The sequence below is a fragment of the Alligator mississippiensis genome, chromosome 1, assembly GCF_030867095.1.
Source record: "Alligator mississippiensis isolate rAllMis1 chromosome 1, rAllMis1, whole genome shotgun sequence".
NCBI lineage: Eukaryota > Metazoa > Chordata > Crocodylia > Alligatoridae > Alligator > Alligator mississippiensis.
In genome coordinates, this window is record NC_081824.1 from 386,512,652 (window position 1) to 386,540,221 (window position 27,570).

A 27,570-nucleotide genomic window follows, 5' to 3' on the forward strand; every position below is an offset into this window, starting at 1 on the left:
AGTTCTCATAACCTCTTAGTTGATACCAGTGAAATTAGATTCATTTAAACTTAAACGTTATCAATATTGAATGCAATACTATTGTTCATTTGTGTTACTTTGAATTGAAGGGCCCCATGCAAGAATCAGGGATTGTGTCTGGTCCAGCAAAAACAGACAGTTGAGAGGCAGTCCTGGCCTAAAGCACTTTGAGGGCAGACAGCCAGAGCTTAATTCTTTTGAAAAGGAATCCAAGCTTGTTTGTGAAAGAAGCTCGTATTTTGTTAAGAGCAATGTGTTAAGAGTCTACTGGTGACATGATGTAAACCCATAAATATCCTCCAGCAGCAGAAGAAAGATGACAGTGAATACCTTTTTTTCTTCACAGGAGAGGTACTAGTGGTATCAGTGGTAGTGACTGATGTGGTAGGAGCCCAGGACTGCCTGTTAAGGAAGGATATTTAATGTATTTATTATTTGTCAATTAAGTTCTAATTTTAAGTGATAAATTATGGATTTGCTGCTGCAACTCTAAATCTGGTCCAGACTTGGAGTTGGGGTCAGAGCCAACTGCCTGCTCCCCCCAACAGCCTCTGCCCCCCTGCCTGCCCCTGCACTATCTTCTCCCCAGTGCAGCCTCTGCCCCTCTTCTACACCCACTGTTGTCACATATCTTCTGGCTCTGGCAAGGCTCCAAGCCCGCTCCATCCTGGGGCATGGACCGTGGGGTTGCTCCAGCTCAGCCCAGCCCAGCTGAGTAGCTCTGGCCCAGAGCTGCTTCCCATCATTGGCTGCTACCAGGCTGGGCTGGGGCTGAAGCACCCCCACATTCCAGGCCCTGGGCTGAAGCCCTACCAGAGCCATAGGATAAGTGGTGGGGAAGGGGAGTAGAGGCAGTAGGCAGGGGCAGGCAGCTGTGGGGATAGATGGGGGCAGACACAGGAAGGGTGAAGGTGCCAAGGGGTGCAGGTATGGGGGCAAGTGCCATGGGGGGGGGCACCACAGGAGGGGGCTGAAAGTGGGGAATGCAGGCAAAATGGGACAGGCAGTAGGGAGGGAAAGTGATGAGGAGGATGGACAGCAAGAGGAAAGGTGTAGGGGAACAAGTTGTGTAGGGGGTCAAAGTCCAGGGGACAACTTGCTTGACTCACCCACTGCTGCCCCTACAGCCTGCCCCACCCATAGGCCCCCTACCACCTGGCCCACCGCTGTCGGCCCTCTGCTTCTCCTCCCACTGCCAGCATCACCCACTGCCTGCCCCCTATTGCATTGCTTTCCCTGCTGCTGTGGCAGGGGAGACAAATTTAAGAAAACACTACAATAATAAGATTCTAGACATGGAAAATTATAACAAATTTATATATTTTCCATGTCTAGAAAGGAATTATTGGGGCATCATCTTAAATTTAATCATCTTTGATTCGGGTAAATATGGTAGTAACTTTTAGCATCTAAATTGAAATATCTTCAAGGATTCAGATGTCCAGACAGTGTTCTGAAAGGTTGAGCTTCTTAAATATTCTCAAATTGTGCACTACATATCATTGTCTTCTTTATATCTTAGCCACTATATGCATCCATGGCTCTGTACTGCCCTCTGTAGCCACAAAAATACTGAATATTGGTTTTGATATTTAAAATTGTATGTTTTATAATTACTTATGGAAATTAAGCACCTTTATTTAGATGACTAACACATTATCCAAAATTCTACCCATAATGGACAGCATAAAGATCATATTTTAATTCTTGTAATTTTTCTCATAAAAAAAAATTACTTCTCAAGTTACTACCCTGCTATCTCCACTTCTGAGCTACTGAGAATAAATATGCATCTTGTTATAACTATCTGACAGCAAATATATAAAGCAGTGGTTGTCATCCGTTTTAGACTCAAGGCATATTTCCATAACTTTTCTGAATTTAGCAGCATTCCATTTTGAAAACTAATTTCACTCATTTTTTAACTGCAGAAAAATATTAGAAGCACTTCTTTTACAAAGAATCAAAAAGTCCATAGCAAATAAAAATGTTTTTGACACTATGTATTCCTATTTGAAACCTGGGTTTATCTTGTGAATCATGCACAGGTGTTTGCACACATAACAGTCCTAATATTTCAAACCACCCCAGAGTATCCTTAAAAGGATCTCATGGCATCCCTGTTGAGAACCACTAGTATAGAAGGTTAAAACAAAATTGATGAACCATTTAATACCCACTTACGGCCGACTTTGAATTTTGTTCTAGACCAGTGCTCAATCTGTTGGCCCTGCAGGCCAGATGAGTGAGGTAAGACTAGTCCATAGATGGATCGAGCCCCATGCACCAGGGTTGAACCCTACTTCCCTATCCTAAAAACAGGGACTGGGCCCTGGGCACTGCCCTCTCTCATCCCTACACATGGCAACTGATCTCTGGGGGCCTGGCACTGCCCCTCCCACCCTAGTGCACTTGGATTGGGTCCTGGGGGTTTGGTACTGCCCCACTCCCAGCCTCTTCACCCCAGGACTGACCCCTGGGGTCAGCACCACTCCTGCCCAGTGAGGTGAGATCCAGCATGCAGACCCATGGATCTGGAAATTTGGTGCTCTGAGTTACTAAGTTTCTCTTTAGAAGTATCTGAGCCCTTTCATGGTTCAGTTATCACCACCAGCTATACTAGACATAATTTCTCAAGGATATAATTATAATGAAGTTGCACTAAGGATGAATTTGTCCCATTAAATTAATAAATATAATACCTGACCTTTTCATAAAGGTTAGGTTGTTCATAAAATGAAAAACTTTTAGAGAAAGTATCTACTTCCCTCGAAAACTGAAACTTTTCCCTACTGGAAAACTGACCTTCCCCCAAAATAGTTTTGGTTTTTATCTGCCTATATATAGAGAGAGACAGAGACAGAGAGTCCCTTGTCCCATCCCTTCCTCCCCTTCCCTGTTTCTGGCTTTCAACTTTTTAGGACAATTGAAATTTTACTGCTGAGATTTTGAGATGTTTTTACCTAAATTGTCCACACTAAAAACAAAAAACAAAAAGTTACCACCCTCCTTCAAACAACCTATAAGGAATACTAAGGTCATTACATAACCATGTATTATTAGTTATTTATCTGAAAATAGATCTGTAACTAAACAAACAAAAAGTAATAATTCATAATTAAGTAGGTTCCCTAAACTCATACCTATTAGTTGGCTTCTTATCCAAGACTGGGGATTTATTTGCTTTCTCAACATCACTTCTATCTGAAATTCTGTATGGAAAAAAATAGTACAAAATAAATTATAACAATCACTTTAGATTAGAATCAAGTCTTATTTAAAAAAAAAAAAAACACCACTAAGAATAAAATGGAAAATCAAATATTATGGAGTCTAAACATTTTTTATTAACAGTATACCACATGTAAAGAGGTAAGAATAAAATAGTAAGTGAAACAATATAATAATAATACATGTATATTTGAAAGTTTGTCTAGCTTGCTGAAAAAAATTAAATCTCAGTCAAATGTTGACTTCTATATCTACCAAAATGACACAAAAATAAAATTAATATTTTTTCCTTTAAATTGCTATCAGTTCTAGTGAATATATTTAGACTGTTTTTGATAAGGTAGTAGTATATATTTAATACAGAAACCATCATCCACTGTCCCATGAGAGGCGCACTGTTTTTTTATGGCTTTTAGAGATCAATGTGATTTGAAAATACCTTAGTATAGCATCCTTGTTGGAACAGAGCTAAAATCCACAGGAGATACATCAACCAAAGAGATGAGACAAGTAGTACTTAATACTGATTTTATGAAGCCATTAGATCTACATTAAGGAATAAGCACATGACTTTTCATGCCCTTTATGAATTCTACATTTGTTGCCTAAAACCTTTCAGTGAAATCATTATGAAGCTATCCCAGTATTTTTTTTCTCTCTTATGGAAGGGCGACTATCGTTCATAATACCCTAGAGCCAGAGCCAGTTTCGCTTACATAGTTCTGTATTCATTCCGTATATGGAACCCCTACCAACATCAGCTAGAACTCTACCAAAAAGACCAAGGCTAAACTATATACCTTACAACCGATTAGTAACTTTAATGTGCATATTTGTTTTAAGTACCTGGCTAACAAATTCTTTAAAAAAAAGTTTCCATCAAAACCTATTTATTTAAATAAAGAAATATTCAGAAAAATAATTAGTGTTTCTTACTCCTTTTTACAGGAATATTATACAAATCTATTGAGACAGCATAGCAATGTTTATTCAGGTATCTACTGAATTAATACCATATAGTGAAACAAAGAATTACTTAATCTGCCTTCACTTAAACAATAGGCAACTGGTACTTTCAGTGGAATTCTCTATGTGGATTCCAATGTACAGTTTATACCAGTGTCCTCTCTGGGTTTTAGTTTAATTTTTAAATAAAAAGCTTAATATTACATAAATAAATAGTACTTTTGTCCAACATAGCCTGTGACTAGCCAGCAGTTATTCAGTAGATCACTAGAGGTCTCACTAAACTTGCTAACAGTGAATACGTTTCTTGATAATTCTCAAATGTCTGAAGAACCAGCTGTATCAGTATCAGACTTACATACTAGACATTCCTTCAACTTTTGTTTTACTGGGGATAATAAAGAAAATTTCAAATGTCCATGTTTAACTTACTTTGTATTATTGTCCCCATGTTTCAAGGATTCTGGGCAATAATAAAGTAGGAAACTGGGGTTGGCTTGAACATCCTCTTTACCGTTACAGTCTTGTCTTTCAAGACTTAGTTGTCACATAAAGGAAAAGTTGAATCCTCATAAAATCAGTTATGGAGTCAGATGTATTTTGTATATAGATATAAAAGTATAACCAGCATCCTGACCAACTGATGTAATGCATGTCCTCCATCTCTTTTCTCCATATATAATTTGTTCTTAATGAGAAGGAAGACATATTTTGCATAGGAAACACCCTTTGCCCCACCCTACTCAAAGACAAAGGTGGGATTGATCATTAGTTAACGGTAGGAAAAAGCTGACACTTATCTGTATGATTAATTGTTGTTCTTCAAGATGTGGTATGCAAGTACACATCCACGTAGTGTGTATGTACATAATGCACTCGAGTCAGAGGCTTTCACTAGCACTATTGTTGAGTCAGAGAGTATGTGCTTTGTACGTCCTTGTTCTTAGAGACAAAGGATAAAGGGGATGGCCATATCATCCACCTTCTCAGTTCCTTCAAAAGTATTAACAAAGATGTATGGAATGTATACATGTACAAAACATCTTGAATAATAGCTACCATGAAGGTGGGTAAGTGTTCCTTTTCCTCCAAGGAACTGGCATGTATCTAATGCACAATAAGTGACTCCCAAGTGATTGTCTATATAAATGGCCAAAGAAGAAAAAAATCCTGTTCGACTTTACATACCCAAATAGCCCTTACCCAGCTCCATAACTGCTTTTTTGACACTTATGCACAGTTTGCAATCCTATTCCACATGCGGAGCAAACATACACATCGAACATGCACAGTAGGCTGCATTCTGATCAGGCAGTTACACAATTCTGTACATACTTACCTGAGGCCTGAGCCCCAAAACTGCACAATTGTGGGGGAACTTTATTTTTTCAGGTTTCCCTCTATTTATGCAGTACATGCATTCCTGGAGAATGGCACATACATTGAAGTCACATAAAGCAAACCCACTTGACAATGTCACAAATAGGGATAGGTTTGCATGGTGATGAGGGAGGGAGCAAAGGAGTGAGGCTGGGACTAGGGAAGAGACGGGGGGAGGGGTGCCACTCCCAGCGCTGCACAAGGCAGCAGAGCAGAGGGAACAGAGCAGCACTCACCCCAGCCCTGGCTGCAGCGTCCCCACGAGCAGCCGGCACCAGCTGTCTGCAACTGCTGGGCTGCACTGTGCTCTGCCTGTCCCCCCATGCCTGGGTTCCACCTGTCCCCACTCACCTTTGCTCTTGGGCTGCTCTGTGCCCTGGTGCAGGCAGCTAGTGTTGGCTGCTCCTGGAGCCACTCCAGCATGGGCTGGGGTGAGTGCAGACAAGTGGAGCCCTGGGCAGCAGCACTTACCCCAGCCCATGCTGGAGCACCCTTGGGAGCAGTGGACACCAGCTGCCTGCATCATGGCATGATGCATCCCAGGAGCAGAGGTGAGTGGGGACAGGTGGAGCATGGTACAGCCCAGCGGTTGCAGGCAGCTGGCACCAGCCACTCCCAGAGCCACTGCAGCCAGGGCTGGGGTGAGTGGGGCAACAGCCCTTTCCCCTCCCCCCACAGACTTACCTGCTTGGGTAGGGGGGCATCTGTGCTGATCGCATAAGAGCAAATTTCTTTGCATATAATGAGTTATGGATCTAAATATGTTCATGACATAAGAGCAAATTTGCATATAAAGAACCCACATAAATCAAGGGAAATCTGTAGTTCAGTGATACTCAAACACTTGGCACCATAGGCCTGATGAGTGGGGCAGAGCCAGTCTGCAGACCAGATCAAGCCTTGCATGCCAGGATAGGCCCCTGGGACCCAGGCCACGCCTCCTTTCCCACACACTAGGATTAGCCCTAAAGAGCCTAGCACCCCTCTCCCTCCCTTCACACTAGGATTGGTCCCTGAGGCCTGGCACTGCCCCTACCCAGCCCCTCACATGGGGATTGGAGAAAGGGGGCAGGCACCACCCCCACCTGGCCCCACACACTGGGATTAGGTGCCCAATTATCATAGAATCATAGAGAAGTAGGGTGGAAGGGACCTCCAGAGCTCATCTAGTCCAACCCATGCCTGATGCAGGATCATCCCTTATCTAAACCATCCTGTACAAACCATAATCTAAATTCTACATAAGACTAACATCAACCCTGACACAACACAGATGTAAATACTCTCCCCTGCAACAGGTAAAGCAGGGGAACCAGGGTAGCCAATGCCCTACTTTTATAAAATTTTGTCAATATATGCTCAAGAAGTCCCAGGTACATCCCCTACTACAGAGGAAAGCAAAAACCCCACAGTCCATACCAATCTCAACATGGGATAAAATTCCTTCCTGACTCCAAATATGGCAATCAGTCTGATCCTGAGCAGGGGGGCGAGACCCTCTAGCCAGGACTGGCGTTGGTCCCAGCAGGAGCACTGGTACATCCCAGGCCTAAAAACACCCTGACAAATGCAGCAGAAGGGGCAGGGGGAAACTAGCAAAGCTCAGGAGCATGGGAAATACCCATAGTAGACATATGTTAGATCAACCCCGACCTGTGGCTGTCCAACCTCTTCTTGAATACCTCTAGTCATGAAGAGCCCACAATTTCCCACACTATTCTAACAGTAAAGAAGTTTTTCCAGATATCCAATCTAAACTTACTTTGCTGCAACTTCAAGCCACTGGTCCACATCCTCCTCTGTGCAGCGAGAGAGAAAAGGTGCTTTCCTTCTTCTTTTTGGCAGCCTTTCAAGTATTTGAAAACTGCTCTTACACACCTTTTTCACAAGCTGAACATGCCTAGCTCCTTCAGCCTCTACTTGTATGACTTGCCTTCCAGGCTCTTGATCATCTTTGTTGCCTACCTCTGGACCCTCTCTAACTTCTCCACATCCAGGGCTGGCCTACAATTTTTTGGGAAACCCCAACATGCAGAAGCTGGTGGCAGCAGTGGTACCAGTGGGGTGGAGAGGTAGGAGGGGGGTGTGGTGAGCAGCTGAAGAAGCTGACGGAGGTTATCAGCACCAGGGGGAAGACAGGGGTGGCAAGTGGCCAAAGAAGCCAGTGCCAGCAGCAACGCAGAGTGGTGGCAACCACCCACCCCCCTTGCTACAGTACTGATTTGGAGTATTCACAGCCGTAGGGGACCCCTTGGCTGCAGGGCCCCTTGTGGCCACAGATTCCACAGGATAGGATGGGCTGCCTCTGCCCACATCCTTTTTAAAGTGTGGAGCCCAGAACTGCGCACAGTACTCCAGATGAGGCCTAACTTGTGCTGAGTAGAGTGGCACTATCACCTTCTGTGTCTTGCACCTAATTCTTCTATTGATGCATCCCAAAAATACATTCACCTTTTGTGTGGCTGCATCACACTACAGACTCATATTGAGTCTTGCTCAAGAGGCTTTCTACGCCAACATCTAAATTGTTAATAAACACGTTGAAGAGCACTAGGCCTAGGACAGTCCCCCTGTAGGACTCCACTCAAAACCTCCTGCCAGTCTGACATGGATCCATTTATAATTACCCTTTGCTTGAGGCTTTTGAGCCAGTAATCTATTCGCCTTGTGGTAGTCTTGTCCTGCCCACATTTCTCTAATTTGTTTATGAGACGGTCATGTGGGACCTTGTCAAAAGCCATGCTGAAGTCCAGATACACTATATCCACAGCATTCCCTTCATCCACCCAACTAGTTACTTTGTCAAAGAAGCAGATCAGATTTGTCTAACATGTTTTGTCTTTTTATAAATCAATACTAGCTGCTTGTGATCAGCATTTCCACCTCCAGATGTGGTACTGGTGTGGACCTGTGTGAAGCCCTGACCCACCCTGTGCCTGCTGCAGATTCATACACTCATAGTGAACAGCTGCAGCAACAGCAGCACTGGTGTGGCAGAAGTGTGCTTGGCATGGGGGAAAAGCAGCCCCTCCCCCTTAGTGCTGCCCAGCGCTTCCTGCAGCAGCCATGCAGAGCCCATGGGCCAGGGGTTGAGCAGCTCTGTTTTATCCCAATAATTTAGTGGTTATGGGACACACCCAAATACTAATTTAAAAAACTATTATATATATATTACAGTGCTTACTTCCCTGCAGAGGAGCCTGGCATTGGGGATGGGGGAATTGTCCAGGCCTGGTATGGGAGATGGGAGATTGTCCAATCAGGACCAATCCTGAGCCTGGACTTATCTTCTTAGTTTATCTGCTTATCTCTTAACACTGCATTTATCTCCTTATACCACCCAGCATACTTCAAAATGTATTTAGCTTATGCGGTTCTGGTATATTATTTAAGCCATCTTAAGGTGATATCATCACCAGTGTGAAGAGCTTGAAGGCCACCAGGTAGCATAATAAATGAACATAATGCTTCAAAAGATCTAGTGACACCCCAGGGTATCTCAACCCCCTGTTTGAGAATCACTTTTCTAGATGTACAAATATCCCTCCTGAAAGACAAAAAGTTCTAGGTGGAAAAATGTGTACAAGTGTTAGAAATGGTCATAAATGCAAGAATTAACGTTAAACTTTTCATTTAATTCTTCTCTTTCTAGGCAAAACACATACAAATCATCATATGCACTAGAAACGAAAAATACTTTATAGGAAGGGGAAAAACTTACTTGTCTAAAGAAGTATCAGATCTGTATCGGCCAAGGTAAACTTTCTGATCTTCTTTTTCATTCACATTCCTGGTGTTAAGAAAAGATGAATTAATTAATTAGAAGTAATTAAAAACAAATGAAAATGTGTTTATTTTATGCAAAATAAACAGAATATACAAATTTATCATTATCTGAGTACAATTCAAACGAAGTACAAGTCTTGCATTAAGACTTCACACAGTAGTCCAGTCTACTCAGATGTCAAAGGGCCCAGTTCAACTTTCTTTGAAATCAATTATTACAATGGGAGCAGGAATGGGTGCAAACTGAATAAAACAAGCTCTCCATATAAAATGATGTTTAGTACAAGCATGTGCCTTTCCCTTTATCTCTGACATTATCATTTCAAAGAGGTATAGAAAAGCTACTGTACCTGTGTAAGCCGTCTTGGGATTTGTATTGGTTTAGGACAGCCCTCCCATAATTTTCATCGGTGCTACAATTTTTAAAAGACAGATTATTGATTACAAATCAAACAGTTTTTAAGGACATAAATATCATAGAGATATCTTAAAGCAATAAGATAATTTCTTGACAAAGACTTGTGTCCTAATTCAGATCTTGCACCATTTTTACATCATGGTAATTCCACGGAGTACAGGTCTTGCTTCTACAGATTGTGTAAGCTCTTTCCCAGAGGAATCTGTTTATATAGCAACCAGTGCGATAGTGGCCTGATCTTAGTTGGGGATTCTAGGTATTATAACAATATAATGTAATAATTAGGGCACCATAACATTTAAAGTAGCAGTCTTGATGTAATTAAGTTACTTAATGGGATATACCACCTTTAATTACTCACTGTGTTGCAGACCTAACAATTAAATATTCGTGCAATCAAAGCATTTAGGAGTGCACCCTCTGTCATTTTTAAGCCTCAAATCCTGTGAGACATCAGCCTTATAAAATGCTACATACCCCACTAAAATAAAAATGGAGGCTAGTTATGTTAGCACTGGGCAGAAGGCAGTCAGTGCCTCACATGGCTGTGTCAATACATTCAAACACAAGCACAGATCCAGTTAGTAAAAGGTTGTACATGCAAAAAATCAGACAGCAAATCAAGGCAAAGGAATACAAGATGTTAACCTGCAATCAGGAGAAATATGTTGTACACTATCGCTCTTACTTTTCCTCCTCAAATCTCTTCTTTATCCAGCTGTTATCTTGCAACAAAGTCCTTCGCTTGTTGTTATCTTGAATAACCTGTTGTCTACTTTTAACTGCAACAGAAGGATTTCTGATATCTATAAATGTAGAGAAACGGCTACTGAAAATGTGTGTGATAATTTCAAAATCTTAAAATAGCACTGGAAATTCTTGTTCCTGGGAAAGCTTATGGTATACGTTTCATGGCACGAACTGAATCTTTCAACATCACAGGTGGAGCTCAAGGCTTCCTTAACATCAAGCAATGAAGATGCAGGTGCTATCAATCTGCAGTTCATTTTTAGTTCAACCCATTCTCTTCCTATGTTCCATGATTTACTAACAAGTACCTTACTGTGATGCAACCAAGACAGAGGCCCCTGTAGCCTATTACTAAAATCGATGGAGTTAACAAAAAAATATTTAGATTGAAAATATTTGGTTGAGTTCTTTATGTATAGACAGGTCTAGTCTCCCCACAAAGCAAATACCACATTTATAATTTTATCATCTTCTGTGTCTAGAATCTAATTATATGAGGGTTGGATTAATTTTGTCCCTCCCACAGGCAAGCAGTGGCAGAGAGGAAGGTGGCAGAGGAGTCAAGTAATCCTACCCTTGTGCACGCCAGCATCTGCCCTGCCTCCTGCCTATACACCCTGGTGCCTGCCTCCCCACCTCTGCCCAGTCCCTTCTGTTTCCTGCTCCTCCCCACAGCCTCTGCCTCCACCCACTTCTGCCCCACAGTCTCTGTCCCCCTGCCACTGCCTCTGCTTCCCTACTACCCCTCACAGCCTCTGCTTGCCCACATCATCTGTTGTAGTGGCAACAGCTCTAGGTTGGCCCTTGGAGCTGCTGCCACTGACACTGCTTCATGGCTGGGCTGAGGTCACAGCAACTATGTGCTCCATGGCTAGGGCAGGAGTTCAGCTAGAGGTATGCAGAAGCCAGAGGGGTAAGTGTAAGCAGTGGCAGGGACAGGAGGGTGGGGAAGCAGAGACAGCAACAGTGGGGGCAGACAGGGAAGCATATGCTGTGGGGTGTGGGCAGCAGCTGCAGTTCTGACTCCAACTCCAACTCTGACCCCAAGTCAGAGCCACATCAGCCACCTGGCACCCAAATCTCAAATCCAAGACAAGGGGCTTCTTTCCCCCATGTTAAATGGGGAAAAAAACCTCATCTTGAATTTGAATAAATATGGTATATACCAAAACTGTTGTATTTATTTGTCATGCATGAATTTTGGTGTTCTACTGTGACTTGCAAGAAGGGGAAACCAAAGACTTCAAGTGCAATGACAAGTGCAAAGAACTATAAATGAGTAACCAGGAAGAGAGTGCAAATAGAACAAAGTAGCCAAGTGTTTACTTTAAGGGAGAGTACCTAGAGTCACTTCTTCAGAAAATATTTTCTAAAGCAAAGGAACAATGTGGAGTACAAAGATGGAGTTCTGTTTTATATAGAAAATTCAACTGAAAACCCCCCAGCTGTGAGCCACATTGGATATGCCCATCATGTTCCCAGTACTGCCTCCTGGGACCTGCCCATTTGCTTCTCCTCTCAAAAGGCCTTAGGACTGGCTGCAGAGGGAACCCCGAGAAGGGATTCACTACCAAATTCAGTACAAGTGTGCGGAAATGAATGGGCAGAGTCTACTTGTAAGCACTGCTATCCAGAAGCATCCTGGAAGCAGTATGAACTTACATATTGTGCCCACTACTACTTTTGGGACCAGTTGCAGAGGCACATGAAGCTCAAGGATAAAATTTGAGTCACTGGACCACTCACCCATAGGGGTTGGGCTATTACATCTTGTTTAAAGGCGTCAAGTAATGCTGAACTCATTACATCCTAACTTAAGTTACTACAATGATTATAATTACTGTCACTTTTAAAAATTTGCACCTTACTTCTTGCAGTCTGGGCAGGAAAAGGCAGGTGGGTAGAAGAGGTGGAAAGTTATTTATTTTTCTTCCAGTTCGAACAAATTTATTATCTTATAACTGCAGTCCAGCAAGGAGGCAGTATCATTTAGCAAGGAAATCCATATTAAGTGTATTTAATATAAATATTTACACTTTGCTCCTGGGGAACACCGAGCACATTACGAGTACAGCAGGGTTCAAGAGTACAGTAATAAGTATGAAAAACTGCACAGCACTTGAAAACTGAAAATGAGGTTCTTAACTACTTTTTGGAGAGAATAGTGAGTTCCCTCCCAGTAATGTTCCTTAAATACCTTACATCTGATATAATCTTCTGCAATCTAAACAAAAAAATGCTCTTCAAAAGTATTTTTATAAGCCTCAGGGATAAAATCATCTTCAGGAAGGATTATTTACCAGTTGCAAGAACAGTGAACTCCATCCGAAACAAGGAATTCATCATGGAATTTTAGCAACGGACTCCCTCAAATTATCCCTAACATGGCTGTGCTCCATGTCAGCTACAGTCTCCTGTGTATCTTCAGATGTCTGGGGTTTTTTGTGAACATCAGTATACCCAAAGCAACAACAATACCGGGCCTGGTATGTGGAACATTTTATCCTAGTTGTATATAGTGAATAAGATATTACTTTAAAAGTCCATTTGGATTCTGAATCTATCTCAAGTTAAATAATTGAAAACATTTAACCTTAAATTAACACATAAAATTTAAATAAAAGCTCACAAGAAGACAGAAGCCAATAATATTAACCTTATGTTTATTTTTAAATAGGCCATTGCACCTAGTTGATTAACTTGCATTTGTACAGTAATGGCCAAATCCTGCTTCACCTTTATATGCCCTAAACCAGAGGAGTTAAACTTATAGCCCATGGGCTGGAACTGGCCCATGGAGCTTCATGATCTGGTCCGTGGATCTCATACTAACCCTGCATATGGTGTAGGGCATACAGAGCCGGTCTGGTATACAGGCTAGACCCAATGCCATAGGTGTAGCTTGTAGCACAGGTGGCAGACACAGGGTGCACACAGCATGCGACACCCAACTGGCCAGTCCTGCATACTGGCTCTGGAGAGCATGGATGGTCTGGGACCTAATCCTGGTAGGCCCTAGAGCTGCAGTCCAGTGGGGTGCTGCATGTGGCATGTGCCCCATGCCAGCCCCAAAGCTCTGGGGCTTGCAGCTTTGCGTCCAGCCCACACACTACCTGCAGTGCAAGCCCCAGAGCAGGGCTAGTACATATTGCCTTCAGAACAGGGGCCAAGCATAGGGAACATACTACATGTGGCATCCCACTGGACTGGCCCTGTCCATTGGCTCTGGCATGGCCAGATCCAGCCTGCAGACTGGCCCAGAGACCCTCATCCAGCCCATGGGGCCAAAAGAGTTTGACCCACCTGCTCAAAACCCTGCTCTGATCATCTTTCTGCACCTTGAATTTAATATTCATTGGATAAAATGAATATATGGCAGTGGGATAGCTGCTACCCCACTGTGGGACAGAGCAGTACCTGGGACCAGAATCCAGGTCTCTCTCTCTCTTGCAAGGCAATGTCCACCTTACTGAACCACACTCCCTTTCACTTTCTTTCTGGAAGTTGGGACAGTTTTAAGAGGAGAGCTGGAAGGTGTTTTGGGCTATGCCTCCTAGGAGGCTGCCAAACTAATCCTCTTCCCAGCCCTGCCCCTCCTATGAACACCCCCCCCCCCCCCACACACACACACCAAGCTGGCAACTCTCAGTAGTGACTGGGGCAGGAGAGGGGAGGGACGGAGTCTCCGCTGCTGTGCACGTACCCTCCCCACTACCTTTGCTGAGGTCTTGGGGGAAGCTAAACTAGGCCCACATGGTGGGGGGGTGCTTCCCTCCCCCTGCACAAGCCTCTTGACAGTGGCAGAGGCTGCCATACCCGGAGCTGGGGCACGGGTGGAAACAGAGCACCCCCACCTCATGGGCCTGGCCTGGTTACACCCCAGACCCCAGCAGGAATAGCTGAGGGGGGGCAAGCATGGGGGGGGGGGCTTCTTTCCCCCACCCCCATCTTCCCATGCTGTGTGGGAAGAAGACAGAGGCCTTCTGTCTTCTCTCTGTCACACCCCCAGAGGCAGGGCTGGGCTGATGTTCACCAGCTCACAAAGCTGCATTGGATGCAGGCAGAATTGCCCAAAATTAATCTTAGAGCCAGGTTAACCAGGGGGCCTTAGAGCACCCCATCTGATATTTCATCTGTCAAGGGTTACATTTTTGCAGGATCAGCTATGTTAAAAGCACTCTGCAACTATGCACGTTTGTTACATTATACTGCAAATGCCCAAAGTGGAGACTTTAGTTTTGATCCCATTCAGAAGGCAAACACAAGGGAAGCACAGATATGTAAATAGAAATAGAAACTAAAATTTGCATAAGTTTTTGGCACTTATGGAGCTAAGCAAATGGTATTAAGCACAGAAAGGTGAAAGAGAATGTGGCTCTAAATCAAATACGACTCCACTCTCATTGTACAGCCCTTTTCCCATATATCCCAGATTCAAATTAAGTGTATTGCAGTTTTAATGTATATGTTTTGCTCTAGTTTTCTTGCAGTCCTTGAGCAGCGCAAAAGGGATGGGAAGATACAGGGAAAACTTTTTGCTTCAAATCCAAACCCATGTATCTAAAATGTATAGATCAGAATGAGTTTTTATTTCTGGAAAGTTTCCATTAGCTGAAAAAAATGGAGTTTTGATGGCCCTGAAACTATTCAAAGAGTTTGCCAAAGAGTTCCAGCCGGGAGAAAAACATATGGAGGCACAGCAGTATTCACATTTGCCAAATAGGTCAGTGGTTAGAGCATTCATCTAGGATACAAAGCGTCCAAATGTAATTCTCTTCTACACCTAAGGGGATTTAGAACCCATATATCCTGGGAGTGTGCCCTTACTCTCAGACTACAGTGTATGCTGGGGTAATAAAAGTTCTACATCTTTCCTGTGATACTGTTACACTTTATATTAAAAGAAAACATCACTTTCCCTTGAGGAGGGACTAAAAACTAGGTCCTACCTCCCAAGCAAGAATCCTAACTACCGGCCTTATTCTGACTCATTAATTATTTTATACAAAGTGGAACAGTGTCAACAGAAGGACTTGAAGGAGACTCACTTATTTCCTGAAACTCAGTGAATTAAGACTCTTACCCAAGTTGTGGGCATGAATGACACATGCCCTCAGCAGCTAGGGGTGCATGGCAGCAGTGGGAACACAGCAGCAGTAAGCGGTGAGCTCCTGCAGATGCTGCCAGCGCTGTCAGCAGTGGGGTGAGGGGAGCAGGGTGGTGAGTGCCCACCAGGGGTTGGTGACCACCCGCAGATGCCGCTGGCGGTGTCAGTGATAGTGGGGATGGTGGTGAGTGGCAACCACCTGCAGGCACCGCTGACAGTATTGGCGGCACCTTAGGGGGTGCACCACCACAGTCAGGGGGTGCACATGCACCCCCTCCCTACACATAGCTAGTGATTGTGGGAAATCTTGATTCAAATCCCTGCCCTGAATCAGAAAGAAATTGGATCCGAGATATTTTTAGGCTGGTGATAGGATGCTTACTGAAAGGACAGGAGTCCTGATTTCTAGTCCATGTCCAATGGCAGTAGGACCCAACCTTTTAGGTAGGTACATCACAGATTAAGCCTAGACCCTCCCCAAGTGCCACTCCAATCTCCTCTCCTTTCCCAATTTACTACTCTGCTTTCTGCTCCCTGCCCTATCTCCTGCTGTGCTCCCTTCTCTTTCTGCTATATGCCTCACACAGAGGCCAGTATGAATGCCACAGGTTGGCCACTTCTGTCCCAGGGAATATTTATTTACAAAAAGTGAAACACTGTCAGTGTGAAAGATTTAGAATTTTCCCTGCTCCAGAATAACCTATCACACAGGTAAAGTACAGACATTCAAAAAGCCCAAGCCTGAATTGATTCAATCTTTGCAGGTTAGTCTAATCTGCCTAGATTGAACTGATTTGCAAGTGAATAGACATTCACTTTTGATTCTGGAAATGCAGCCACATTCCTGCAGTGGCTCAGGCTAGGAGCCAGGGGGTGCTAGAGCAGGGGAAGGCAATTATTTCGACTGGAGGGCTGCTTAACAAGTTTTGGTGAACTGTCAAGGCCTGCAACAGTAGGTCTGCCCCTTGACAGGTACCCCACCCAGTTGCCATCTTGGGGCTGGAAATCCTGGTGCCCTAACCGCCAACTTTTGCCACCAGAAGTCCTTCCTTTGCCCCCGGAGGTACTTCTTTTGGGAAGAGGGGTTTACCATCTTTGAATAAAAAAAACCCCAAATCATATGCTAAAAATCAAACATCTACTATAATATAATATATTATATTTCCAAAAGTATTGTTGCCCTTATTTGTGTGGGTTTGCATAGTATATAGAGAGGTGATTGCATAATAGCTCAAAATAAAGGCTTACTCTTGTATATTGTGTGTAGGGTGTGGTTGGGCTGGAAGTATGTGTGGTGGGGTATGGTGGGGTGTGTGTGCAGGAAGGGGCTGTGGGGAGGGTGTGGGGGAGGGTATGAGTGGGTATGGTGTTTGTGGGGGGTTTGATTGTGTGTGGGGGAGAGGGTGTGCATATGGTGAGGTGGGCGTGGGAGCCACACACACATGCACACCCCCCGCCAGCTAGTCAGCACCTCCCCACCCCACTATAGCCCAGAGTTCATGCACTCTGCAGCTCCTCCCCACCACCGCCAACAGCTCACAGCCCCAGCCCTGACCCCACCCTATGCCTGCTCCAGACTCAACCCAACCAGAGCAAACCAGCCAAGACCTACGCATGGAGCCCACCCCATGCCCACTCTGGACCACCCTCCCATGCTGAGCAGCAGCGCCCCTCCCCCGCTGCCAGGCCCTTCTTGCTGTAGCCACCTGGAGCCTGCACCCAGGCTGTCCTGTAGCTCCTCTCTGTCACTAACACTGATGCCTCTGGGCCACCCAGTGGGGCAACAGTGGCAGCACAAAGGAGCCATAGGGTAGCCCAGGCAGGGCTCCGGACAGCTACAGCAAGAAGGTCCCAGCAGCAGCCAGGAGAAGGGGCTGCTTTTCCCCTGTGCTGAGCTGCAGTTTCTGCCTAACTGCTGCCACTGCTGCTGATGCTCATCATGGGTGGGCAAGTCCAGAGTGGAAATGGGGCAGGCTGGGGGCATGGCTATGTGCATGGGTCCCCGCCAGCACAGCGGGGCTGGGGCCAGCAGTGGCGGCAGCCAGAAGGAGCTGCTGCCACCTGGGCTGCCTAGAAAGGTAGTGTAGCTGCAGAGCTGCCCCAATCACATGGTGTGCTCAGGGGGTGCTAGGACATACCATAAGCCAGATGGCACCTGGGCCAAGTGGGACCAAGGCACCCACCACGGGGTGGACAGAGTCCTCCATAGGCTGGATCTGGCCCATGGGCCATATTTTCCCCAGCCCTATCTATCTATGCAGTTTAAGAAAACCTGCAAAGATCAAATCAATTCAGCCTCGGGCTTTTTGACTGTCTGTACTTAGCCATGAAGTTCCAAGGAGCAGCCCTTTCTTCTCTCTTTCAGTAAAACATCCTTTGCCCATTGCCTGATCTTTTGCTTCCTTAAACAGCTGCTCACCGTGTCCCTCACTGGGCTGCTCCTTAGTCTCCAGAGTAACCACAGGCACCAGCAAGTAGGAAGCATCTCTGACCCTGCTGTTTCTCTCTCCCCATCACCACCTTCCTTCTGTGATGTTGGCATACACAGCCATTCAGCCAGAAAGAGTGCTGTGAAAAATCAAACAGTTCTGCAACTTCTGCCTCCCAAGTATCCTCATTTGCATTGCCCATTCAAATAATTAGTCTGCCCTTCTTAGAATATGGACATGGGGAGGAAGGGACCCTGTTTAAATGAGAATAAACAGGGCTAAATAGCACTTGAATCAATCATATACTGCATAAATGCAATAAGAAGAACTCATTGTTTCTGCAATAGTTTAAATGCTTTGAAAGTAGGAAAATAAAACAGCAGCAGCATTACCGGTTTGATTAGATGATTTTTGAGTGCTGAACGTTGACATTTTATTCAGTGATGAATCCTTCTGAGAGATCTAAAGGAAACATAAATGTATAAACATAAACATATACATATGCATCTGTGTGTCTGTGTGCACGCACGTGCGTGCGCGTACTTGTACACATTCTCATGAGATTAAGGTGCAGCCACAAAGTCAGATGAGGTTGTTTGTCATCTTAACGAACATGTCTATGCAAGTTGGTAAAAATGTAACAGAGGAAATCAGATTCTATTAAAATCTGAAAGAATAAAATCCCATCTGAGTGACTCTCATTGAAATTAGTGGAATGTTGTCCATTGATTCGAAAGGGAGTTGTGTTGGACACTAAGGCCTCACATTTTCCATTTTAATTCATTCCTTATGAATGAATATTCATAAAATAAAATAAGCAATAAAAATTAAAATAAAATTTATAAAATAGTGAAAATTCAATTTTTTTAAAAGCAAGGAACCTGGGAAAGTGCTGGGCAGTGAAACATCACCCATTATCTGACTTTTACTAAGTTTTAACACAAACAACTCGATTTTCAAAACACATCTGCTGTTTCTTCAAACATGCAAACAGTGAAAAAGAAGTATCTCAAGTTTCAGAGATTCCAAAAGACTTGCATAATCTGAGATTTCAGTAGGGTCTAAATTGTTCAATACTATGATAGCTTTGGAAATGAATGTGTGTGTATAAAAAAAATCTGAAAAATTTAGCTTTTGCAAATACACTTACAATCATTTCTTTATTTGAAATATATTTCTATTAATAGAAATAGCCACCAGATCACTCTTGAGCCCGCGCTTTTCCAGGCTGATGAGTCCCATGGCTCTCACCCTCACATCAAAAGGTCTGTTTTCCTAAACTCTGATCATGTGTGTGGCTCTCCTCTGAACTCTCTCAAGCTTCTCCACATCCTTTTTGAATTGTGGAGCCCAAAATTGGGCACAGTACTCCAGTGGCAGCCTCACCAATGGTGAGTACAACAGGAGAATGACGTGCTGGGATTTGCTTGAAAAACATCTATGGATGCAGGCCAGTGTTTTGCCCACTTGACTAGCCACAGCATCACACTGAAGGCTCATGTTCAGTTTGTGGTCAATCATGACCCCCAAGTCTCTTTCATCTGTAGTGCTAACCAGTGTAGTACTGCCGAGCCTATGGGCATGCTGCAGGTTTTTCCTCCCAAGGTGGAGAACCTTGCATTTTTCAGTGTTAAACACCATCACGTTCTCATCCACCCCTTTAATGAGCCTGTCAAGATCTGCCTGGATCGCCCTCCTGTCCTCAGGTGCAGATGCTTTACCCCAGAGTTTGGTGTTGTCGGTGAAATTGGCCAGTCCGCTTCTGACACCAATATCTACATCTTTGATGAAGATGTTAAAAAGTATAAGCCCAAGGACAGAGCCTTGAGGGACCCCACTGGTCACAGCGCACCACAATGATTGACTTCCATCAACCACTGCCCTCTGGGTCCTACCGCGGAGCCAATTCCCCAGCCAGCGGATCGTGGTGAGGTCGAGGCTGCAGTTAGCTAGTTTTGCCAAGAGGTGATCATGGGATACCAGATCAAAAGCTTTTTTAAAGTCAAGATATATGACATCAATCTCTTGCCCTTTGTCCAGGTGATAGGTCACCTGGTCATAAAAGGAAATGAGATTGGTCAAGCAAGACCTACCCGCAACAAACCTGTGCTGGGTATCCCTCAGGGTATTGCCGTCGGCTAGTCTATTAAGGATGGCCTCTTTGATAATCTTTTCCAAGACCTTCCTCAGGATAGAGGTCAGGCTGATGGGCCTGTAGTTTGCCGGATCTACTTTCCTCCCCTTCTTGAGGATAGACACCACATTGGCCTCCTCCAATCTTTGGGCACTTCACCAGAGCACCAGGAGTTCTCAAAGATCCGTGCCAGGAGCTAGGCTATGATGCTTGCCAGCTCCTTGAGTACCCTTGGGTGTAAACCGTCAGGGCCGGCTGACTTGAAGGTATCCAGCCTGTCAAGGTGTTCCTTCATGAGGTCAGCTTTGATGGATGGTAAGGAATCTCCCTCACCCAGGCCTCCCTGCCCCCAGTGGGCAGGGGCGTCCCATGGGACTGGTGAAAAGCTGACGCAAATTGCCCATTTAGCAAATTTGCTTTTTCCTGGGCATCAGTTGTCAGTTGTCCCATCTGGTTTAGCAGGGGTCCAATGTTGCCCTTGCTTTTCCTCTGGCTCCCCAGAGTAGTAGGACATTATATTTTGAGGTGGTGCTTGAAGTGCTCGTGGGTTTGCCCTTCCTTCTGTCAAGCTCCACGGGTCAAGTGGCCTGCAGCTTAGTGGAAAACAGCTTTCTGTCATGCAAGAACTTTCAAGAGACTGGCATTTTTTCCTGAGAACATAAGAAAGGACAAAAGCTCTCTCTAATATTTTTGCAAGCTGAAAATCTGGAAAAAAAATGTGTATGTTTCAAAATGTTTCATGTTTATTATATGAAACCAAGTTAATCTGATGTCAGTCTTTTATTTTTTAACTTATTTTTAGCAATCTAGAATATTTCTAAACAAAATATTATTAAAATAAAACTTTTTATTAGTTGTCAATAATAGATTTTTTGGAAAATGTCAGGGTTCTTTTCAGGGAAAAAATCTTCCAAGTCAGGAAATTCATCAAAACTGAACTTTTCCAGAAAACAGTTTATCTGATTAATGAGTATTAATACAGAAGTGTTATTGGAAATTCATGACCAGTTCCTGTAAGCATTCTCTTCAGATTTACAAAAAGCAGGGAAAATAGTTCTCTAAGACGGACAGAGACATCTCCTGAAAACAGAACCATTCCTGGTTTTCTCAGCTGCACACATAATTGCATTCATTTATAAAAAGTGAGATTATGTTGTTCATTAAGATCAGGGCAGAGAAGGGCATGAGAATGACAGACATGAGTGAGGGAACTAGCAGGTCTGGGGTTTTTTTTAATCTGGAGTGGAGGTGTGTGACATTCCATCTTCCATTCTTTTTCCAAAAATACCAGCTCTGACTGCGGAGCATTTAAAACTAAAGAAAATGAGAATTGAGAAGGTGAACTGCATTTGCTACAGTTTTACCCTTGTAACTGAGCTCTGCAGAGTCATGCAGTGAAAAGTTAAAATCCCTAATGTACTGAAGCAGCCAGAACCAGTTTTAAACAAACAGATATATTTTCATTAAGCATCTGAAAAACCCCCCAAAATGTATGAGCCTGAAAAATCTTTGTATTCCTTATTCAGTGGTGAGATTTCAGTTGTGTGCGCCAGTTTAAAGTTCTGGAATGTTGATACTAAAACATTTAACGACAACCCTTCCCTCTGGTTTATTTGTTGGTACAAAGCACTCACTGGCACTATGTAATGTTCAGGACATGTGCTTGCATGATTTAGTTCCCACCCAGTAAAAATATGCTCAAGGCTATAGTGAATTTCATTGATTCTGCAATAACTTCTGAAATACCCTTTGGAATTCTGCCAACATATTTTAAGGAGAGAGGCACTAAATTTCCCAGGCGCAATTCAGAGAACTGTTCTCAAACAGACATTTTGGGTTAGTAGCTAATTTTACCCTATTTCATAGGTTTCATAGGCATTAGGGCTGGAAGGGACCTCGGAAGATCATCGAGTCCAGCCCCCCGCCCAAAGGGCAGGAAGTCAGCTGGGGTCATAGGATCCCAGCAAGATAAGCATCCAGTTTCATCTTGAAGGTGTTCAATGAAGGCGCTTGAACAACCTCCGGTGGCAGGCTGTTCCAGACCTTGGGGGCTCGGACAGTAAAGAAATTCTTCCTTATGTCCAGCCTGAAACGATCTTGTAGTAGTTTGTGACCATTTGACCTTGTCATCCCTTGGGGCGCTCTGGTGAACAAACGTTCCCCCAGATACTGGTGGTCACCCCTGATAAACTTGTAGGTGGCCATCAGATCACCCCTGAGCCTGCGCTTTTCCAGGCTAAAGAGCCCCAGGGCTCTCCGCCTGTCATCGTAGGGTCTGCTTCCCTGACCTTTGATCACATGCGTGGCTCTTCTCTGGACTCTCTCAAGCTTCTCCACATCCTTTTTGAATTGTGGAGCCCAAAACTGGACGCAGTACTCCAGCTGCGGCCTCATTAAGGCTGAGTACAGGGGGAGAATGACGTCCCGGGATTTGCTTGAGAAGCATCTATGGATGCAAGCCAGCGTTTTGGTCGCTTTACTAGCCGCAGCATCGCACTGCAGGCTCATGTTCATCTTGTGGTCAATGATGACCCCCAAGTCTCTTTCTTCCATAGTGCTAGCCAACATAGCACTGCCGAGCCTATAAGGATGCTGCGGGTTTTTCTTCCCAAGGTGGAGAACCTTGCATTTATCAGCGTTGAACACCATCAGATTCTCGCCCGCCCACTTGCTGAGCCTGTCCAGGTCAGCCTGGATCATCCGCCTGTCTTCTGGTGTGGATGCTTTGCCCCAAAGTTTGGTGTCATCTGCGAACTTGGCCAGTCCGCTTCTGACTCCACTGTCCACATCATTAATGAAGATGTTGAACAGTATGGGTCCAAGGACAGAGCCCTGGGGGACCCCACTGGTCACAGGACACCACGATGAGTGACTTCCATCAATTACTACCCTCTGGGTCCGACCCTGGTGCCAATTTTCCAGCCAGTGGATCGTGGGGGACCCAAGGCGACAATTGGCCAGTTTCTCCAAGAGACGATCATGGGACACTAGATCGAAGGCTTTTTTGAAGTCAAGATATATGACATCAATCTCATCTCCCTTGTCCAGGTGATAGGTCACCTGGTCGTAGAAGGAAATGAGATTGGTCAAGCAAGACCTAGCCCGTGCTGAGTATCCCTTAAGATGTTGGCGTCAGCCAGTCCCTTAAGGATGGCCTCCTTAATAAACTTTTCTAAGATCTTCCCCGGGATAGAAGTCAAGCTGATGGGCCTATAGTTAGCCGGATCCACTTTCCTCCCTTTCTTGAAGATAGACACCACGTTGGCCTTCTTCCAGTCTTCGGGCACTACACCAGAGCGCCAAGAGTTTTCAAAGATCCGCGCTAGAGGCTGGGCTATGATGCTCGCCAGCTCCTTGAGTACCCTGGGGTGAAGGTTGTCAGGGCCGGCTGACTTGAAAGTATCCAGCTTCTCAAGATGTTCCTTCACAAAGTCAGAATTAATGGAGGGCAGGGGATCACCCTCACCCGGACTTCCCAGCCCTGTAGTGGGCACGGGCGTCCCATGGGGCTGATGAAAGACCAACGCAAAGTACCTATTTAATAGGTTGGCTTTTTCTTGGGCGTCAGTTGTCAGTTGCCCCATCTGGTTCAGCAGGGGTCCAACGTTGCCCCTGCTTTTCCTCCGGCTCCCCACATATCTGAAAAAGGACTTTTTATTGTCCTTGATGCTCAAAGCTAGCTGGAGTTCCGTTGCAGCCTTGGCTTTCCTGGTCTGCTCCCTACAGGACCGGACCAGTGCAGAATAATCCTCCTTGGAGGTGACTCCCATCCTCCATCCTTTGTAGGCCTTTCTTTTTAGGCTCAGGAGGTCTGCTAGGTCCCTGGAGAGCCAGGGGGGCTGCTGTGCCCTCTTGCTGCCTTTCCTCCGAGATGGAATAGACTTAGTTTGTGCATTGAGGATCGTTCCCTTGAGGAGCAACCACTCTTCTTGAACTCCCCTCTCCCTGTGGTCACAGTCCCTTAGGGCCTCACTGACAAGCCTCCTGAGCTTGTCAAAGTCGGCTTTCCTGAAGTCAAGGACTTGCGTGTTGCTGACTGACTTGCCAGCTTTTCGGCGGATGGTGAAGGTGATCAGCTCATGGTCGCTGTCACCCAGCTTCCCATCGATCACTAGGTCACCGACTAGGTCCTCCCCAGTAGCCAGCACCAGGTCGAGCAGCGCTTTGCCTCTCGTTGGCCCATAGACTTCTTGAGTCAGGTAGAGGTCATCCATGCACGAGAGGAAGCTCTGCGACCGCTCAGATTTTGCTGAGCGATCCTCCCACAAGATGTCTGGGTAATTGAAGTCACCCATGACAACCATGGTCCTGGAGCAAGCTGCCTCAGCCAGTTCCTGGGCAAACTCCTGGTCTAGCTCAGGACTTTGGGTGGGAGGTCTGTAATAGACTCCCACCATTGTGTCCCCTGTGCCGTGTTCCCCACGGATTTTAACCCAGAGGGTCTCCAGCCGTCCACCCTGGTTGCCAATATCGGCTTGCAGGGACGCGTAGCTTTCCTTAACATAGAGAGCTACACCCCCGCCCCTTTTCTCTACACGATCCCTCCTGTACAGGGTATAGCCATCTATCCCCGTGGTCCAGTCATGGGTGGAGTCCCACCAGGTCTCCGTGATCCCTATGACATCGTAATTGTTTGCACTGAGCAGGAGGATGAGCTCCTCCTGCTTATTCCCCAAGCTCCTCGCATTTGTGTACAAGCAGGCAAGTGCCCCCTGGGGGGCTCCTTCCTTGCCCACAGATTTTACCAGGGCTGGGGCTGGGGCGGGCTCCCTTGAGTGCCGTGATCCGCTGGCTTTGCAAGGATTGTTCAGCGGGCCAGCAGTGGTGGTAGTCCCCCCGTCCCCCAGCGGGCTTAGTTTAAAGCCCGGTGGAGCAGGTCAGCCAGTCTGGCTGAGAAGAGCCTCCTCCCTAGGGGAGAGAGGTGGAGACCATCTCTTCCCAGCAGCTCGCTGCCTCTCTCGCCAAAGAGCGGGCTGTGGTCATGAAAGCCAAAGCCTTCCTGACGACACCAGCGCCGCAGTCTTTGGTTGACCACATAGATCCTCCTGTCCCTTCTCAGCCCATAGCCTGAGACTGGGAGGATTGACGAGAACACCACCTGTGCCCCCAGACCCTTTAGCCCCACCCCCAAATCCCTGTAGCGCCTCATGACCTGGCTGGGAGTGCTCCGAGCCGTGTCATTGGTGCCCACATGAATAAGGAGCATGGGATAGTGGTCTGTGGGTTTGAGGAGCTTGGGGATCCTCTCTGCAATGTCCCGGATGCGGGCCCCTGGGAAGCAGCAGACTTGCCGGGCTAAGGGGTCAGGTGGCAGATTGGCCCCTCCGTCCCCCTTAGGAGGGAGTCTCCCACAACAAACACCTTACGTTTTGTCTTGGGGAGAGCAGGGGCCGGCAACTCAGCAGGCTCTGCTGGGGCAGCAAGAGGTGCATTCCTGTTGCTCAGTTCTGGCGGGGGAGGGGCCTTGGTGCGGCAGGCCTTAGGGCCCTTGACCACCTTGGTCCATGCCCCTGGCTGGACACAGCAGCATATATTTTATGGTTCCTAAATTACTATGGTCACAGAGAAACAAAATGACAGGAAAGGGTCTGGTTCCCTTTTTTTTTTTTTTTTTTTTTTAATGTAGGAGGAAATGGCTAACTGATATTGCTTATCAAGTTCCTGAACAGCAGAAGGAATGAGGACATTTTGGCAAGTCTGAGAACCAATCAGGTCTAGCAATGTTTCATTTGGGAAAGCCCAGCTTTTTTAAAGAAGTCGATTTAATAGAAGTGCATCTTTCAATACAGTTTTTGATATATTTTTTTATATAAACTTTAGGACCTGACCTCTGCCTCAGAAAAATTAAACCACCTGAAACCTCAATGGGTGATATTAAAACCTCTACGTTCTAGCTCATAGCTCTGTCATGAATTTAGGATAAACAGGTCTGTATAATAGGATACCCCCTTGGGCCAGGTACAGATGTTCAAAATGCCTGAGGAGGAATCAATCTAACTTATATGGGTTTCTGTAAGCAGCCTAGGTTACATCAGTAGCAAACAGAACATATGTTCACCCTTTGGTGGAGGTGGAGGGTGGAAATGCAGTCTGCCTGTACTGACTAAGGCCAGCAGGTTGAAGGCACTCTTGCACACTTCCCAGAAGGCCCCACAAGCTCCATGGGCTACCAGAGACTGCCAGGCACAGCCAACTGCCTGGTCCACTCCTGATTGTCTGACAAGCATGAGTGAGCACATCCCCAACCTCCTGCCATGTCAATGCAGTCCCTGCCTGCTCCTGAAGTTTCCAGCAGCATCTGTCTGCTTGCCCCAGTTTGGATGCTCAATTCTCCCCCACCCAATGCCCCTAGCCCTAGTACTCTGGGACCCTGTAGCTACAAGCCAAAAATGCAGCACCCCAGGTGCCCAGGTACCTGCAGACACTGGCTGAGCCACAGAGGTCACAGGGTTGCCTCCATGCAGGCCCAGTCCCAATGTGCTGCCCCTACCACCCTGACCACCAGAGACAAGTTGCCTGCACCAGCTGCTGCCTGAGGTGGGGAGGCATGCTGGGGTCTGGGTGGCAGGGTGCCCGACTCTGGCCACTGAGATGTGGTGTGCAGGAAGCAGAGTTGCCGTACATGGGTCTGCACTCATGCATGGCTGGGTGTGCAGGAGCCAGGGCTGCAGTCCATGGGACTGTGCCCACCTGCTGTGTGCATATGCAGGAGCCATGGTTGCAGTCTGTGGAACTACACCCAAGCACAGGGGTTCTCCTGGGCTCCATTTCAGATCTGTGTGTATATCATGGGGTGCATTGTGATGGGGTGTGGAGGCATGGCCTGGGGACACAGGTACCCAATCCCAGGGCTCATGCAGGGAACACAGGTACCTCCCTTCAGCCCTCCCCCCCTCCCACCTGCAGGTGACAGATGGCTGGAGGCAGGAGGCAGGGTGTGGAAAGGGTCTGTGCTGACTCAGCTCTGGGAAAGCTTGGGGGTGGGCCCTGGGGGGTGCTTGGCTGAAGCAGCCAAGTTCAGGCTAAGTGCTAATGCATTTCCCTGTCAGAGGAGGGAGGGTTGTGGGGCCTACAAAGGAGCCTGAGATGTTAGAAGACAATGATCTAACTTGAATCACTAGGGCATCTGTTACAGAAATTCAATTCACTAGTCTAACCTAAATTGATTAACTTTGAGTGGGCAGCAACCCAGGTCTATCTTGGGCTGGGTTCTGCCATTTTTAGACCAGTCTGGCTAGGGACAGAAGTTACAAATTGGTTTAAGTCATCAGAAACTGGTTTAAACCTGAAACAGAACAGAAGCTCAGTGCACATAAACCAATTTCAAAATGTCTGAAACTAGTTTAAG

At 45.8% G+C, this 27,570-nt stretch overlaps 1 protein-coding gene across 4 annotated transcripts in view; it reads right to left on the reverse strand.

The window, feature by feature from the left end:
• The window catches only part of SCEL (sciellin), a 108,138-nt gene that overhangs the window by 66,686 nt on the left and 13,882 nt on the right, over positions 1 to 27,570 (reverse strand). For all 4 annotated transcript variants that reach the window (XM_059731815.1, XM_059732093.1, XM_059732427.1 and 1 more), the window contains exons 2-7: positions 18,481 to 18,550; positions 10,491 to 10,608; positions 9,735 to 9,797; positions 9,320 to 9,388; positions 3,165 to 3,233; positions 352 to 423 (exon numbers count right to left, since the gene is read on the reverse strand). In XM_059731815.1, the coding sequence (XP_059587798.1) occupies positions 352 to 423; positions 3,165 to 3,233; positions 9,320 to 9,388; positions 9,735 to 9,797; positions 10,491 to 10,608; positions 18,481 to 18,520 (431 nt within the window). In that variant the 5' untranslated portion in view covers positions 18,521 to 18,550. The remainder of the gene's footprint in view (positions 1 to 351; positions 424 to 3,164; positions 3,234 to 9,319; positions 9,389 to 9,734; positions 9,798 to 10,490; positions 10,609 to 18,480; positions 18,551 to 27,570) is intronic.